Raw genomic sequence first — 17,434 nt, 5'->3', positions numbered from 1 at the left:
ATTCTTAACATGTCATCATCACTGCTACCAATTAATTCTAAGCACAGTGCTCTGATTATAATCTGATAATTTGAGTATTTTGTCATTATTAACCGCATTATCATTATTATCCTGATAAATATGATCATTGTCATCACAATCCTCATTATTGTGACAGTAATCCTCATCATTGTAAAATATCAAATTCACCTTCATTTTTTAAAACAATGTATAATACACTTGGTGACAAAATAAGATTTTATGATAGGTGTTTTTGTTTGTTTTTGTATTTTCCCTCTTTCTTTCTTTCTTTCTTTCTTTCTTTCTTTCTTTCTTTCTTTCTTTCTTTCTTTCTTTCTTTCTTTCTTTTTCACTAATTGTCTTGTGTTAATTTTATCTACTCCTGGTGTTAGTTTTATGCCTCTCCAACTGAGAATTATGCTCGCCTTTAAAACCTGATACTGTTAAAAAGGCTTTACATCGATCTTTCTCTCTGTCCACCATTTGTCAATATGCTGTCCTGTGAAAGCTCTGGCTCTGATTGGATTGAAAGACTTGTTCAATAAAGCTTCTCAATTTGTGATGCTACTGTAGCTGAAGCATTTGACACACTGTCGGCTATTAAATCCACTGAAGCAGCCAAGTTTCAGGAGTAATGTTTCCTGTCTTCGTGAGTGTAGAATATGCACAGGCAGGTTTCCATTAATTAATATTTACCATATCTCTGGGAAGATGGTGTGTCACAAGGGAATGAGTCACTAATGAATTCCATGTCTGCTTGTATTCACAGGAGAGGAGTCCTTAATGATCTTTGTGGACAAGCGGAAGTTAAGTCGGACATCAGAAGTGAGTGAATCCAATGGCACAGCTGTGACTCTGGAAGCTCTGCACCAGCTGGCTGCCTCCTACTTTATCGACAGGGAGAGCACCCTGCACAAGCTGCATCACATCCAGATCGCCTCCACTGCCATCAAGGTAAATATTCAGCTCTCTGGGCTTTTTGTCACACCACATAATAGCAATAAAAAAGAATGATAAAAAAATCAGATACTTAAAATACTAAGCTGCTATTATTGGTTGTTCATTTCATGTATGAATGCAGCCATTTCATTGTGACATTGTTCAAATTAGATTTTGTTTTTGTGGATAAACGTAATTATTGAAATTTCCAGCACATAGCGAGTGGTCTCAATTAGCTCAGTCCCTGCAGAATTACTAGTACGGAGCATTTGAATAGAAACCCACAATCAGCAGGTGCACCTCATTTCAACTAGAAGAGCTATTTTCCTGTAAGGCTGTATTGCCTCTCAAACTTTTTCTTGCAAACATTGGAAAATTCAGGCTATCCCTGTACTATGACGCCTATGGAATTCCATTTCACATAAAAACTTGGCACTAAATGGGAATATCAATCAACATGAATATGTCCTCATACACCTTTTTATTATTGAGCCTTTCTTTTTTTATTATTTTAAGCAAAGTCAGTTAAAAGTTTTGGTTGAAATTGCCCTTTTATTCCTTTGGTGCACCGCAGTAGGTGCCAAATCATATGTCATGTTCTTAAGATCCTTTTTCATACAATAATTGCGCCTGCGCTCTCTTTGGGCATTAATATTTGAACCATTGAAGATATTCAACAGTGTTCAGTACTTGCCAAGTACTTTCCACTTACTAGCAATTACTGAAGGCACTTTACGACCCATCAGAAGGTCCTCGGTGAGCTGCTCTGGCCTGCTTTAAATGCAGAATATCATTATGCTGTAGATTATTAAAGCATATTTTACAGGACATGAAGCAACTTCAGACCTTGGTTGACAACATTAGACCCTCATTTACAGACTGGACTCTCTGTATGCATGGATACACTTCGGCTACTTCTTATGCTGTTTTCAATTAATTAACCCTCTATAGTGCATGCGCCATTTAAGACCTAATCTCATGTGTCCAGTTCTTAGCTTCTTCAGGACTAGGACACCTCCAAACACATTTTACTGTGCCCTGAGGAAAGTTAACCTGGGAGAATGCTTTTAATGAGAAAAGCTTTTTATTACTTAATAGGTTCACTTGTTGGGAAAGAAAAGGTGTCCAACTGTATTAATTTCCAAACTTTGAACAAGAACTTCTTTGCCAAGCTTAGTGGGCTGTTACTGCTGATAGCATCTAGTGTACAGCTGCAGTGGTGGTATCAACTTTTTTGTCTTCTTTTGGAGCAAGAGGGTAGCATTTCCTAAGTAGTCGAACTATAAAGTTAAACTCTACCGAGGATCAAATGTTTAACTTTTCAATACCTTGTTTGTATGTTTTCACTCTTTTTTAAGTGAGTAAACATCATTCACTTGTTCTTTTTTTCCTGTATCTCTCTCAGTTGATTGAAGCGCTCTTATCTCGCAAAATATCTTTGTTGGCTACTCGGACTCCTTCTCAATATGTTTAAACAAACTGGGCACCATTAGCACGTTTGACAGTTTCTGTTGCTACCAAGTCGTCCAAATCAAACAGTAAAATATGTTGCTGGGCCATGTCGTCTGGAAATGCATATAGAAGTATTTCCTGCCAACTTTCAACAGGACAGCCTGGTTTGTCAGCGCTTTCCAAGACTGTTAAAATGCACTCAGAGAGATTCCAGCATTTTTGTGTCTGATGCTATTGTAATGTTTCCCAAGAGATGGAGAAATCATGATATCAGTTGAAACGGCTTTACAAATGTTAAAGGAGCTCCCAATAATATTAACCACATAGTTCAGGTAATGGGATGAGTTGGCCTTATGAATAAAGGAATCTGACTTCTGACTGACTTTGTTTTAACAGAGAAGAGTCAAAACTCCCATGGCTGCACTGAAAGTTTAAGTTTTGTTTCAGGCCATTTCTACCTGGAGAATGGCACGCTCTGGAAAAGTACAATTAGATTTATCTGTCAAATACTGAGGTCAAAGTCAGCCTGCAGCTCCAGACCTCCTCTCCTTCCTTTACCTGTCTTGCATAATATGTGAAGTATCCTTAAGTATTTAAAAAACTGCTGCATCCTATTATTCCCGATCTTCTTATTATTATTATCATTATACTACACAATATATAGATTTTTTTTTTGTCTGTAACAATAGTGACTGTCATATAAGGCAAACACAGTGCCACGAACAGTCAACATAGTTGAGGTGATGGAAAGATCTCCCCTCAAGGAACACTCTTACCTCAGTCTCATTGTTCCATCTTGCAGCATCAACATCAACATTCTTCTTTTGATTCACTTTTTTGTTTACTTCCATATCCTTTGCATGTGTAGCCTTCTGTGCTTTCAGAGGTTAATGTCAGTTACGTGACATAACACAGTGCAGAAGACGGAGAAAAAAATCAAACATGCAAAAACTCTGTCCAGAAGTTTTAGACTTCCCAGATATGGCCTTTACTGCCTGTCACTAGGAGAGACTGCACATTAGATTATGGCGGCTTGTGGGTCCAAACAACCTAAATCAGCTGATTGAGGTTATAATAACATTTAGTCTGACCTCTGGATTACAAAACTTGAAAGAAGTAGCTTCCAGTGTGTGGTATTATGGTATAGGATTTGGGTCAGCTCTTTTTTCTTCTTCTAAAGAGTGACAAACGATTTCCCACCATCTCTTGTAAAAGCTACAACATCCTCACAGAACAAATATTTAATTATTTTTCATGATTCTAAGTGTTATTTTGTTCAAGATGTTTGAATATATAAGATTTAAAATGATCATGGGTGTCATTGGCCTTTTCAATCTTCATTCAGCTCAACATTTACTTTCCTACCGCGATTATCCCCTACACCAGTGAAAAAGAGCTACTTCTTTCCTGATAACATTCTGGAAGAGCCACATCCGTGTGTTGAGAATTGATAAAACCTGAATTTACATCAAAGAGTTGTTTCAGTAAAAAAAGGATAATACAGATGGATCCGCATGCCTCTCTTTACTTTGCTGCTTTATTAAAAATATACATATTTTCCCTCACCTAACCTTGCATTATGAGTGCACTAAATCACTTTAATGTGACTTTGCATTAATCATGTGCACATGCATGCTCAGCGAGTAAATAGGAGTTCAACCCAGAGAATAGATAGACCGAGCAGTATTGTTTAGTTCCCTCTGCTCTTTCATGTGTGTATTCAGAAGTCTGTTCTACACAACAGCATGCAATGCATATCAAGATATGCTTATGATGTAAACATCACCTTGCATCTTTTGCTGCTTAATACCTCCAGGGTTTGTTCATTCATCACTCTGTCAGTTCTTATCATGAAGAAAGAATTGAATCGGCTGAGTGTGCCCTTCGCACCCCACACTGAATTCCGTATGCGCCTTGAAGAATGTGTTTCCTCACGTGGCTTTAATGTGTTTCTTCTCGCTTGTGGTAAACAACAGATTAACTTCACGCAATGTAGGTGAGATGAGTACCTGCAGACAAAAACACTCAAAATCAGAGACACCGTCTGCCTGTTTGCTTTGTTTGTAGTGTGCAATGTGCAGTGATGATACCAGCTATCTACTGTGGATAGAGACTGGATGTAGCACACAAGCAAATCTGAACAAGATTTAGTATATAATTTAAATTTAACATCATGTTTTGGGGGTTTTTTTTGTTCGTTTGTTTTTTATTTTTCGTGATATGAGCCAGGTTTTGACCTTTGGGAGGGGGGCATAGACTGTACAAGAAGATGGGCGGTGCCACTTTTTGATTGTGAGGCCAAAACATAAGGAGCTCCTTCTGGTGACTGGTGGCAGTACTGCTTATAAAGCTGCAGATGCGTCATGGTTGCAAAATCCAGTTCAGGAAAAATGAAGCCTATGTGGATGTGCTAAAAGTTGCTGTTCATTGAGAATCCACTTGAGGCTGGCTAAAGAAATCCCAGAAGTCACGTACACACCAAGCCAAAAAAACAACAACGGATTTTCACAGCATTAAAAACACATTTACAGCCTGGTTCAAAAAATCGCTTGGGTCTGAAACTGCTTGGTAAATTGATTTCTAACTTGGGGGTTTAGAAATTATAGGGGTCATATGATTGTCCAATCAGAGACACAGCTGAGCTCATGTGACGAACGGGTGCCCTGTAGCTGTTCGAAAGGGAGCTCAAAGCTGGTGTCATAACCAATGTGGCTGCATGTGTGGATTGACTTCATTTCAAGTACCAGGAACATACAGGTGACATCACAAGGACTACATCCATGTTTTATAAAGTCTGTGGTCATATGTCAATCTCAAAGGGCTTCAAATACTTGTTACAATCATTTCTTATCATAATGTTTTATATGCAAGTGTTCATTTCATAATAGTGCATTATAAAGCCTGATTTAACATATACCGTAATTTCCGGACTATAAGCAGCTACTTTTTTTTCCTCACACTTTGATCCTTGCGGTTTATACAACGATGCTAATTTACACATTTTTTTAAGCAGCCAGTGGACGTTCTTTAGGTTACACTCATTGAGCAACGGTGATTTCCCATGATCTCTGAAGAAGAGAGAAAAAGAGAGCAGCCTGTGGTGAGGAGGAGAAACACAGGAAGAGGACAGGTGAGGACAGAGAGCACAGTCAGAGTGCACAGTCACACCAGAGCTCACCCATACACAGCCCAGAAGTTTATTTCAAATCTACAGAAAAAGACAAAGACCTATTTCTTTTTTGTGTAGGGCCCTTTGTTTTAATCAAATATGAACATTTTAGAAATAATTTGAGCATTATGCTAATTTAGAGTTTATTCTGAGCCTGCAGAATACATATAGGCCTAATTAAAACAACAAAATAATTGTAGACCCAGTATCAGCCCTTAGCTCATTTTAGCTTTAAATTTAAATAAATGAGCAAAGACAGAAATATGCAAGGCTTTAGCTTTAATGTTACAAACAATGTAATTTTACACAAAATTAACAAGCTCTTACAGCTGTAATCCAGGGCTCAGGTTAGAAAAAGTTACAGTAGATTTATTGAAGAGAATTTACACTACAGATTGTTATGGATGCTGATCCAGGACAAGACCACGACTAATATTTTTTCAGTGATCAAAAAAAAAAAAAAAAAGTAGCCAGATATTAGCCTAAGTCTATTATCCTTGTGTTTTGGGATATTAAATGCAAGGGTGCAAATATCAGGCAGACCCATTTCTCTGTTAATACTGCTTGTTATAATGTGTGACTTATAGTCAAGTGCAGCCCATATCCATACAATTTTAGTTGTTCTTTTTAAATTTAGTCCAGGAATTACAGTAATATGGATATAACAAGCTGCTGCAAAATTTAAGTGTTGATGTACTTTGTGGCATCAGTCCGATGCAATGGAACATTTCTAAATGTGGTATCATGAGTCATTCATGAGGAAGCAAAAAAAAAGGAGAGATTGAAGAAAGAAAGAAAAAAAGCCAGGTCATGTTATTACACACTACTCTATTCTTGAGTTTTCAATTTCCTGAGTGACATTTAGGTTTGAGTAAACAGGAATCAACTTTTCTTTTACCAGCAGAGCAACATTTAGTCATCATTTGTGGAGCTGTACCAGTTTCCTGTTACCTGCCTTGTACACTTCTATAGGTGCGGTGGTATGTTTGGAAGGGGGCTGTCACTTCTTGTATCAGGAAGAAAACAAACATTGGGCGCTCCCTGAGACAGAGCTCCACTGGAGAAGCAGAAACATCAAAGTTTATTTCCCTCATCGTGACTGCGGTTCTGTGGCTGAAAACTAAATTGCTGGCCTTTTTCTGAGCTTCGGCCCATTTTTCATTGACTTGTCCTTAGTGATGCCCCACTATACAGTCCATCAGAGATAAAACTACATTCTCTAAAGTGAGTTGGCAAGAGGACGCTGAGCTGATTTGGCAGCCGCCTCTGAACCAAAGTGCTGCTAAAAACCCCTCTGATTTAGATGAATAGAGAAAGAGTCCTCTGGGGTGCGTTTGTTTGTGAGGCATTTTCAGGTGACTGATGAAAAATATTCACAGCGTCAGCAAGCTTTAATTCCAAACATGTTTTTTTTTTCTTCTCACCCCAATGAAACGGGATGCCAAAACAATGCTGCGTTAAAGAAGAGCGCTGGTCCCCTGGTTTAAGGAGATAACATTTTTAAATGGTAGAAATGTCTGGCCTGAAGGAACGAAGAACTGGGCACAGCAGCACTGGAAAATAATCAAAGACAGGGAGAATGAGATGGGAGGGTGAAAAAAATGGCTCTGCTGTTACGTAGAATGATGAATCAGCCCCTTCCATTCCTGTAATTTCCTTTGAGAGCGCCCTGCCATTTGTCAAACGTTTTGTGGTATGAGTTAAGGTGTCAGGTGCGTCCGAACGGAAAAGATGAGGCGAGGACAGACAGGCCTTATTTAGCAGGCTCTTTTAGCTAAGGATCAAGGTACGGCAGGTAGACAGGAAGTGCTGCATCAATCAATGCACTTAGCTTTGATTTGCAGCCCGGGCTCCTCTGTATTGAAGATTCATTAAGCTAAAGTTGGGAGGAGAAATATCATTGACGAGGAGGAGAAGTGATAAAGAATGTTTGACCCAATTTGCTGTGGTGAGCCTTGAGTGTGCAGTCAGTCATGCAGCTTTATGCTTCATTTGTCCGACTAGACAAGTAAGACCGGGGCTGCAGAAATCAGATAATGGCTGCTGAGGAACAGTCGGAGAGAACACGACACCCCGAGTTTGAGGCTGTTTTGATGGCAGGATAAACTCAAGAAAAGCAAATAAGAAAGAAAAGCTCTCTGTCCTCTTTTATCACAAACGCAGATGAATAATTCATCACTTGCAGATTGTTTTAGCATCTTCATTATTCAGAGAGGAGCATACATTTTTCTTTTTTGGTTGTTGTCTTTTCACTTTGTGTTCAACTCCTTCACCTTTAACAAGATCTATCACATTTCCTCCCCGGTATTCTACAGATGTAGACTCCTCAGATCATTTGTGGTATGAATATATGGAGCTATTGACTTAAGTTTCTTTTGTGACTTTTGATGACAAGACTTTTTAAGAATTTCCTCTCCCAGCTATTCCTTTTTTAATCTGCGGCGGCTCAAAAGAATTGATGCCTTGAGAGGAAAAACACACAGTTTCAAATTTGCTCTCTTGGCCTGTTTTCAAGTGATGGTGCTTCCCCTAAAAGAGCAAGAGCATAGCTTTGCTGCTTTTAAGAGGACTTAGTGAACATAACACCACATACAGTATTATATTCCACTTTCTTCTTTCGAAGGCTCCCTTTCTGCACCCCCGTGGCTTCGAGCGTCTTTTTTTCTGTTCGAGTGCACACAGTAATCTCATCCTGATGCTATTTTCCTCCTCTCCCCTTTTTCCTGCTCATAGTTTATAAGCTTATCCCTCGCTGGTTGACATTAGAGAGTAAGCCAGTGCCACAAAGTGGTCTTAAAACATGCATCGAAATCCTCAAAGACTGAATAAACAGGCGTAAACGTATCCCACATGCAAATGTGGATTTACTATGCGGCGATGATTAAGCCAGACGACAATTCTTCAAGGTGCGGAGAATGAGGCAATTTTGAAATGAGGGATGATTTCATGAAACATTAATGCTGTCTTGTACTTTTTCCCCACATTGAGCAGAAAGTGCAGCCATTTACAGTCCATTGTTGCTCATTCTGACAAAACAAGACGCTCGCTAAGTGACATTTTATGCTGTTTTGGTGGAATTATTCATGTGAGAGATTTGCAGCTGTGATGAATCTTCATCAGTGTTATGCTCTTGCCTAACTGGTCTAATAATAATATTAAAGCCTTAGATTTCTTAAATAATGGATGTGCCTCAGGGCCATCTGTATCAGTGGACCATGTTAACAGGCTAAGTGCTGGCTTGGCCTGCAGAGGCCCCACACCAATAACAGAGCTGCTGTCATCCATCTGCAATGTATAAAAGACAGGGTATAATCAGATTTAGATAATACAAGTGTTTCAATAGCCTTCCTCTAAATCATTTCCTTTTATCATGTTCCTTTTGTGCAGCTTATTACCTTTAAAATTCAGTTTTTTTACCTTAGACATTAGCAAGTCAGGGCTTCTTAATCATGTTTGAAGAAAAGAAGAAAAGCTGTGGTATTCTGTCATTATGGTACATTCTAATTTATTCACCCATTGAGACCTCATGAATAATTTGGTATTTTTCTCAGTGTACTTTTATTGTGTAGAATATCTTCACACACATCATATCCCCAGACTGAAAACCTCTGAGTTTGTCTGTCAGGATCTCATAGCTGTTGGAAGTTTTTAGAAAGCTCCCAATGTCTTTAGTGTTAGCTGGTCAAATTTGACCCTTGGTTAAAATTAGTATGTACAAAAACATTAGTTATCACCCAATATTTTTTTCAATGCATTGCAAGCCCATTATGTATGTATATTATTATCTTAAATATACCACTATATACCACTCTTTTTTTAATTTAAAAGCAGTTTTATCACTTTTTAAAAAAAATGTCCTATAGTGAAGATCATTTGTAATCACATTATCCAAGTCCTAAATACTAATATTAGAGCACACTTACCAAAAAGTTACTTGTGTTTCTTTTTTTTTTTTTTTTTTTTTTTTTAGCATTACTAACAATATCTGAGGTGTTGTGGGTCATAACAGACCTGTATGGATTTTTTGTTAGAGAGAATGCAAAAAACAAAACAAAAAAACTTTTCTTTCATAAAACCAACTCTTCTTACTCAGGGTAACATGCACTGACTGACTGACTGTCATCTTTCAATGTTTCTTTGCTCTCTGTCTTCAGTATCACTCTCATGACCCAAAGTTTGATCATCTGCTGGGTCATTTTTGACCCGTAACACCACAAATATTGTTTTATTTCTTTTATTTATTTATTTATTTTTTACTCATGAGGCCTTGAGAAATTACTTAAATGTTATCGAATTTCTCTTGTTTTGTTAAAACAGTTGTTTCTTAGGATTAGATGGAGCCCTGTTGCGGTATAAAAAGTAAATTATAATTTTTAAAAGCCTAAACTTATAACAGGTCAAATTTGACCCGAACACAATATAAGGGGTATTATGGCATATCCCAAATTGTTAAACTCCAAGTGAGACTCGTAGAAGAGTTTTCTTTGCTGGTTTTATGATGTGCTGAAGATGATATGGGTATTTTTATGAGCTACAACATTTGTTCCAAAATTGCTTTTCTTTACATTTTCCACTGCCAAAAAACATCTATGAGCACAATATATGAATCTAAAAAGAAGGGTAAAAGTTTTCATTGGCAGAAAAAACACCTAATGTACTCGCATAAGGTGTTTTTTTCTTGTTGTTTTTTTCTTTTTCTGGACAAAGCCTAATGAGAGATAAGAGGGACTGGATTGTCCGCAGGGGGTGCCAAAATCAAAACAAACCTCCTCACAAAGTTCCTCACAGGAGCTTTAATTGCACAAACAACAAAGGGCCAAATAAATTCTGATGTTACAACAGAAACAGAACAAATCAGTGTGCGTTACTCCAAATTTCTTGGTCATCTCTTTCATTTTATTTAATTTTAATAAATTTTATTCGGCTTGTTGCAATAAGGTCAATTATTCTTGTATCTTCAAGTGTCCTTTAAACCTGTTCTCTCTAAAGGAGGAGACTGTTTTGCATTCGTGATTCTGTTGTTGTTGATGACCATTTAAAATAAGATCTCGATCTCTACAGTCTGTAAAGTTGAACGGATTGTGTCCATCACCAATTGTGTGTAAGTTTGCATCACATTTTACTCTGCATGTAATAAACTACAACCTATGAACTGAAAATAGCAACCCTGTCTTTCTGTTAAAAAAAAAAAAAAAGGTTGTTGACTTTTGGAAAAAAGAAAAAGGAAGAAAATTAAATTTTGATTTTTAAGGAATCAACAACCTGGGTGCAACCTGAGGACACTGGTTTTACATAATGACTTCTCAAAGGCATACAGACATTATCAACCTTTTCAGCCCTGAGGTGTACTGTTTTGCATGCTTCCTGTATTTCCTGTTTAATATTCTTGATTTGAAAGCCTTTGTTTACGAGTTTTACATTAAATCAAGCATATTTGCCCTTGACAGAATTTTGGAGCCATGTGTGTCTGTGTGTTTGCATAACCTCTCTAGTGGGAACACTGGGCTCAGACTCTGTCTCCTCCTCCGCTGTAGAATCTGAGTAAAACTAACAGCTGTGCAGTGTTCAATCCAGCTATGCTGCCAAGCCCTGGCTCGGGCTCTCACCTGCTCCAGGAGGTTCAAACGACACATCCTGAACCAACGCACTTGTGCGCTGGGCCGCTGTGAGTGGGACTATGTCAGCTTTCCAAGCAGCAGTGCTTCCCTTAACAATGTCTCTGGCAGCAGGCAGAGCTACATTGACACTGACAGGGTGTAATATGAGGCTAAAAAGGATGCCTGCAGGGCTCACCGGGGAATTTGTGTTTGCTGCTTGGATATACCGACGCGTGACAAAGAAAAGCTGAATAAATGAAGGGAGGAATATGAGAAATGCAGATCCTTCCATACGGGGCAGGAAAGTTCAGTGGCTGGTTTGATGAAGTTGATGTGTATCTTATACGCAGTGGCAGTTGCAGTAAACAGATTTCAACTCAGGTGAGCACTCATGGGAGACTTGGGATGCATATCAACATGAATATTCTCAAACGCCTGCACAGACAATAAAAAATACTATACGAATGATATCCTGATCGACCCTTAAAGATGTAAACTAAAGAGCCCTGAGGTTGTTTTAAGAAGCACAAGCTGATCAAACATAAAAAGTCCACTTATAGAAAGACTCCTTCCAACAAACCAGACACTTTTTGGCTGAAGGACAGGAAGCTGCCGGAGAACAAAAGGCGCCTGAACACATCAATCGATTTGCTTTGATTTAACTGTTAAACAGCCCAACATTTCAGCTCTACAGCATCTTTATCACAGTCTAAATAAACAAAGACAAGAGACAAACAACATAATGTCAGTCTGTACAAGTAGACAACTGCCATTAGGTAATTGGTTGAAGACAGACTCTGATCCATCAGCAACAAAATACCACACCCCAGTCTAACCTCACATCCACAGCATGGATAAGGTTTGATAGATAGATAGATAGATAGATAGATAGATAGATAGATAGATAGATAGATAGATAGATAGATAGATAGATAGATAGATAGATAGATAGATAGATAGATAGGTGGATAGGTGGATAGGTGGATAGGTGGATAGGTTTTATTGTCCCGGTTGGAAAATTTGTCTTGGGCAAAGTGCAAGTGCTACATCTGACATATAAAAGACAGAACAACATAAAACACAAATAGCAGCAGAGTACAGCATTTTGAGAAGAACACTGACATGTAGGATACACATTCCCATTAAGCGAGTCAGAACAGTAGTGCAGGAATATGAGTCCTGCAATAGCCGGTAGCCGACACCCTAGTTAGAACTATGCACTATATGCTGGCTGTTTAATAAAACAATTGAAGCCGGTTGCTCTTAGTGTGACACACTCTATAGCGTCTACCAGAAGGTCACAGCTCGTACTCTGAAAAAAAGAGTATGAGAAGGATCAGTGTTAGCCAGACTGAGCACTGTCTTCTCAAAAGTTGTCTGAAGAGATGGAAAGGCCTTGTTGCCGATTACTTTCATGGCAGTTTTTTTTCCGTTTTGGCTAGTCTGGCTTTGAGCTGGACAGAGAGAGTCCCAAACCAAGCTGCCCTACCATATTTAATGATACTGCCTAGCACTGCAACATAGAAGGTTGACATAACTTCCTTACTCACACCAAAAAGTCTGAGCAAATGTAAAAATGAATTATTTGGGACAATTCGGCACACAAGTAGTCATCATGTACATTCCATTTGAGCTGGTTGTCCATTTGGATACAATGATATAAGATACAAGCTTTTTATGTTGTGTAATGCATGGTATGTCTTTTAGGACTCTTTTAGTCCTTTCATTAAATCCTCATCCCGTTTGTAAACCACAAGGAGTTCATTAAACTAACGTTAGGATCAGCGTTAGCTGCTACAGATAGTGGTAGGGCAGAGGGGATGTACTGTTTGACCGGCAGGTGAAAAGATTGAGGACACATTTTTATTTATTTGCCTCTCTGGCCCACTAAGTTCTTCATCTGATGACATAACAAAATATTTTCTATTATTTTGCCCAAACTGTTGATTCTTTAAGTGACAATACATTCATGTCATTTGTTATACTTTATAAATGTAGCATCTGGTCAGTTTAAACTATGTTCAAATATGTTGTTTCTTTGTATATATCTTGAAGCAAACAATAATCTTGAAAAGGTTCATACTGTCTTCTTAGTTTTACTGTTTGAAAGGGTTGTTTTTGAGAGACAGAGAGGTTTGTTTATCTGCTTTACAAGTTTCAACCCTCTTCCGGGGTCTTCATCAGAAGTGTGATGGTGAAGTGACGTGTCATGGGCTGCTTTTATGGACGCTTCTGATGAAGACCCCGGAAGAGGGTTTCAAAAAGAACCCTTTTAAACAAACAATAGTCATCCACTAAAATAATGCAAGTTTGGTTTTGCAAATTTCATTATTATACATTCTCATTCTCAGTCTACTCCTGTCTTAAATTTCTCCCGATTAACCCCTTTTTTTTTTTTTTAGAATAAAATGGAAAATACTTCATTTGTCCCCAAGGAAAAATTCAGGGAGAGTCACAGCAGCAATCAAGAAAACAAAAGTAAGACAGTGTATAGATAGTGCAAAAGTCTGGTTCTGTCATCTCTAACATTTTGCAAGTTAAAACAAGTCTGTTAATTGTGTCTTATGTCCAAACCTCGAAAAAGCATCCACCCCTCTCCCTCAAGTTGGTTTGATCCAAGGATATATACAAGATATACAATATGCCTTTTGTATATAAGAGAGTACCTTTAATTTATGCTACTTTACGACTTTTACTCAAGTGATTTTATGGTGGGTGACTTTCAGTTTTACACAAGTAGATTTCAAGTGAGATATCTCAAATTTTACTCAAGTATGGCTTTCAAGTACTTTATACACCACAGGTTGCTGAACAACGTCTCAGGTGTGTTTCAGCATGTAGGCCACCTGAAAAAAAGGAGAAAAAAAAGAATAACACCAAGACTTAGAAAAGGACAAAGTCATCCACTCAGAGAGCAACATTGTTTGACTTTGAATTTACCTGAAGTATGGGTGAAATGAGAATTTCTACTTTGGCTCTGTTGTTTATCTAACCTTCTGAATCCTTTGTTATCAACCTCAGACAATAGCTGTAGGTCTTTGGCTTAGGATTCAGCGTTGCATCTTTTGATTTCTTGAGCTTTGCTTGTTATGGAGAGGTAAGGCTGTAAACACTTTAAAGTGTTTTAGCTTGGCAGGATTTCTGTTTTCTTTTGTTTATTCTTGAATCTTCACCGGGGTGAATATGCCATTTGGCTTCTCATGTTACTCATATTCCCTGGTATACAAATTGTTATTTGAAAGTCTCCTTTCACCCCTTTCTTGTTAAAAAAAGAAAATCAAAATGCTTACAAACATCAGATTCAAAAGCTGCTAGAGCATCAACAGTTTCAAAATCATGTCTCTGTTCATTACCAAAGCCTGTGTCCACCATTTTTACTGCACTCAGATCTGAGGCAGCGAGCAGAGCTCAAAGGATGATGAGCACAATAGTCCCTGTAGCTCCCACCACTCTGCTCCACTGCAGCTGAAAGAGAACTTCACTTTGAGCCATGGCGAGCTACCGTTTCATACCATCCCAGGGCTACAACACTGGTGCTATCATGATATTTAGAGGACAGCGGTAGTGTTCATCCTGGATAGACTACAGAGTAAACAGTGTGGACATTTGGCGTAAATAAACTGAGCTGGTCATGTTATTCTTGATGATACATACAACATTAGACAGGACATTTGATCTTTAAAGGATTCTGTTTTGACAAAATCTCAGCTATAAATACCTTCCTGTGAAACATACCTCAACTATTTTCAAATTTAATCCCCGTAATCTTGTCTTTGATCTCTCCATGAATAAATGGATTTTAGATTTGCATCTTTGATGCACAGAAAAGCTTTCCAAAACTGTAACACCTTTAAAAGAGCTCTTATTGACCATGCATTTTTGGACCTGCAACAAGTTAGTCTGAAACAAACAATGTTATTCGCGTGTATTCTTCCTGACAGAGCCGTAAACATGATGTACCTGAGCATTAAGACCTGTATCAGATCTAAGATCTTTTTCAGACAGGATGTGACTAAGTCATTACTGCAGATCAGTCAAATGATAAGCTTGCATTTCTTTGTGTCTCTCACTGTATGCAGTTGCAGTAATCCGGTGATGTCATTTGCCAGGTCTGCGATCCGTCTGATGTACAAATCTGGCATTGAGAGGGATTTGCATACATACATATTGTCACACGCTGACAATATGTTTTTATTTATTTATGTATTTATTTTCAGAGAAAATGTAAATCTCAGTTTTTTCTGGATCCTCTGTAATGCGGTGGATACGTGACAGAAACATAAACCTGTAAAAAACAGGCTAATTCCAGACACAGATCCTCTTTTTTGAAGTTTATGTTTGTATTCTGCACCTTTTCCTCATTCTTAAAATAAAACTCTCCAGGTCTGATTTTTTATTTATTATAATTCTAATGCCTTTTTCAATAAATTAGCCATGTAGTATGCTCAAACATCTTTGCTCCATCATTACAGAATTGTGAAATCAAACCTCACCTGTCGCTCAACTATCTTGTTTTTTTTTTTTTTTCAATTGTTTATTTTTCAACTATTTTGACCTGCAAACTACATTTTCTAGATATATTTCTTATTCTTAAATTCAGAACCATTTTCATGTGCATTTTCTCTTTTCTGCATCTGTGGCAGCATATACCTGGGCGGCTGCCCTCTAGCATGCAGGGGAGACCTGCAGCCTCGATGCGCTCCTCATAAAATAACTCACTTCTTGCCATTTGTCACAGTTTTATTACTTAACTCATAAATGTTCACAGTAACTTCAAATTCAACTCAGGACAATAGAAATCAACAAAAAGGAGAAAGAGCAAGCGGTCAAAAAACAGTACCTGTTCCATACTCCTTTATATCAATCATTCCCCAAGTCTGGATCCTGGCCCAAAGGTGGGTCACCAGAGATTTTCTTTGGGGTCACTAAATTAGTTTTTAAAATGTTTACACAAACTTCATTCTTTCCTTAACCAGAAGAAGTCTCCCCTCGCGGATTTGTTTACTGATGATTGGCTCCTCACACTCTCATAGCTGGTTATGTTTTCTTTGTGATGGGTCATCGCCACAATGTTTACTGTAACTGGAAACATGTAACCACTTTAAAAAAAGTCTGAAGCCATTAGCAGGCGCTACTCAAACAAACAAATCCAAACCACAGTATGTTTCCTACTGTTTTACAGCACTCAGAGGAAAACACTGTCACTTTGTAATCATCACACATATAAAAGAGCTGACCCATTGATTACTTTGATTGTACGTTTCCAGAAGAAAGATTTGAAGTCAGATTCAAAACCCCTTTGAGTTTGAAAGTCCGAAGTCACTGCTGGATCTTGGACAGGCACCAGCTGCAGAAACAGGGCTGTTACAGCTTGTTACAGCTGTACAACATCACGCTGAAAAGAGGCATGGACAGATGCTGTAATCTTTATTCTAGATGAACATTGTATCTCAATATTTCAATATTGTCCTGAATATCACATGACTGGGAAACAATTCTGAAAAGCAAGCGGGCTAACCTGTCACAGTAAAAAATGCAAGTATTTTCAGAGTGTAAGCCTGACAAAGCTGTAATGCATTTGTCAATGTTGTCAAACTATATGTTAGGCCGTTTAGCTGGTAAAAAAAGATGTAAGAAAAGATGACAGTTATCCTGTCAATTGATTTACAGATGACATACTTTGGATTGGATCGCCCTGGCTTGTTTCCCCAAAAATCTGGGTTGAAGTTTGGGAAACACTGCTCTATATAATTTCTTGGGAGGAGTTAAGTTTAACTTTAGGTTAATTTCATTAATTAATTAATTTAAGTTTTATAAAATATTATAAATAATAACAACAGTAAAATAAATGAAATGGCTCCATTAACACCATTTCCTAACTCTATCCTTGGTTTTGCTCATGCATGGACTGCATATCATGAATGATTCGACAGCTAAGCTGCATCCAGGAGCTGCATCAGCTATGTAAGCCTTCATAAGCTAACGTTACAGTATCCAGAAGCTAAATAATGCTGCTTCTGAATACTGTTACGTTCATTTTTCATAGCTCAGCTGCTTCATCACTCGTGTAATGCAGTACATTGTAGTGAAGTCTGTTTGCTGTGAATTTGTCACCCTAATCTGACATCAGTTTATCATCAGATTGTAAAAATGTGTTTTTTTTGGAAGTGAATAAAAAGCCGCTCTAGCCATGATACACCCAGCGAGGATCTCAGGATGAGTAGTGGGAATTAAGCAATATTTTTACTCCTTCCCCTGGCCCCCAAAACAGACAGCC

At 38.1% G+C, this 17,434-nt stretch overlaps 1 protein-coding gene across 1 annotated transcript in view; it reads left to right on the top strand.

The window, feature by feature from the left end:
• Positions 1–17,434, top strand: part of brinp3a.1 (bone morphogenetic protein/retinoic acid inducible neural-specific 3a, tandem duplicate 1) — a 79,169-nt gene that overhangs the window by 25,360 nt on the left and 36,375 nt on the right. The window contains exon 4 of the mRNA XM_074668506.1: positions 770–954. Within this exon, the coding sequence (XP_074524607.1) occupies positions 770–954 (185 nt within the window). The remainder of the gene's footprint in view (positions 1–769; positions 955–17,434) is intronic.

The sequence above is a fragment of the Halichoeres trimaculatus genome, unplaced genomic scaffold (genome assembly GCF_033239565.1).
Source record: "Halichoeres trimaculatus isolate MK-OKI-2021-1 unplaced genomic scaffold, fHalTri1.1 fHalTri1_scaffold_4, whole genome shotgun sequence".
Classification (NCBI taxonomy): Eukaryota; Metazoa; Chordata; class Actinopteri; order Labriformes; family Labridae; genus Halichoeres; species Halichoeres trimaculatus.
The sequence above is the reverse complement of the archived record's forward strand: the minus strand, read 5'-3'. Positions and strand labels throughout refer to the sequence as shown.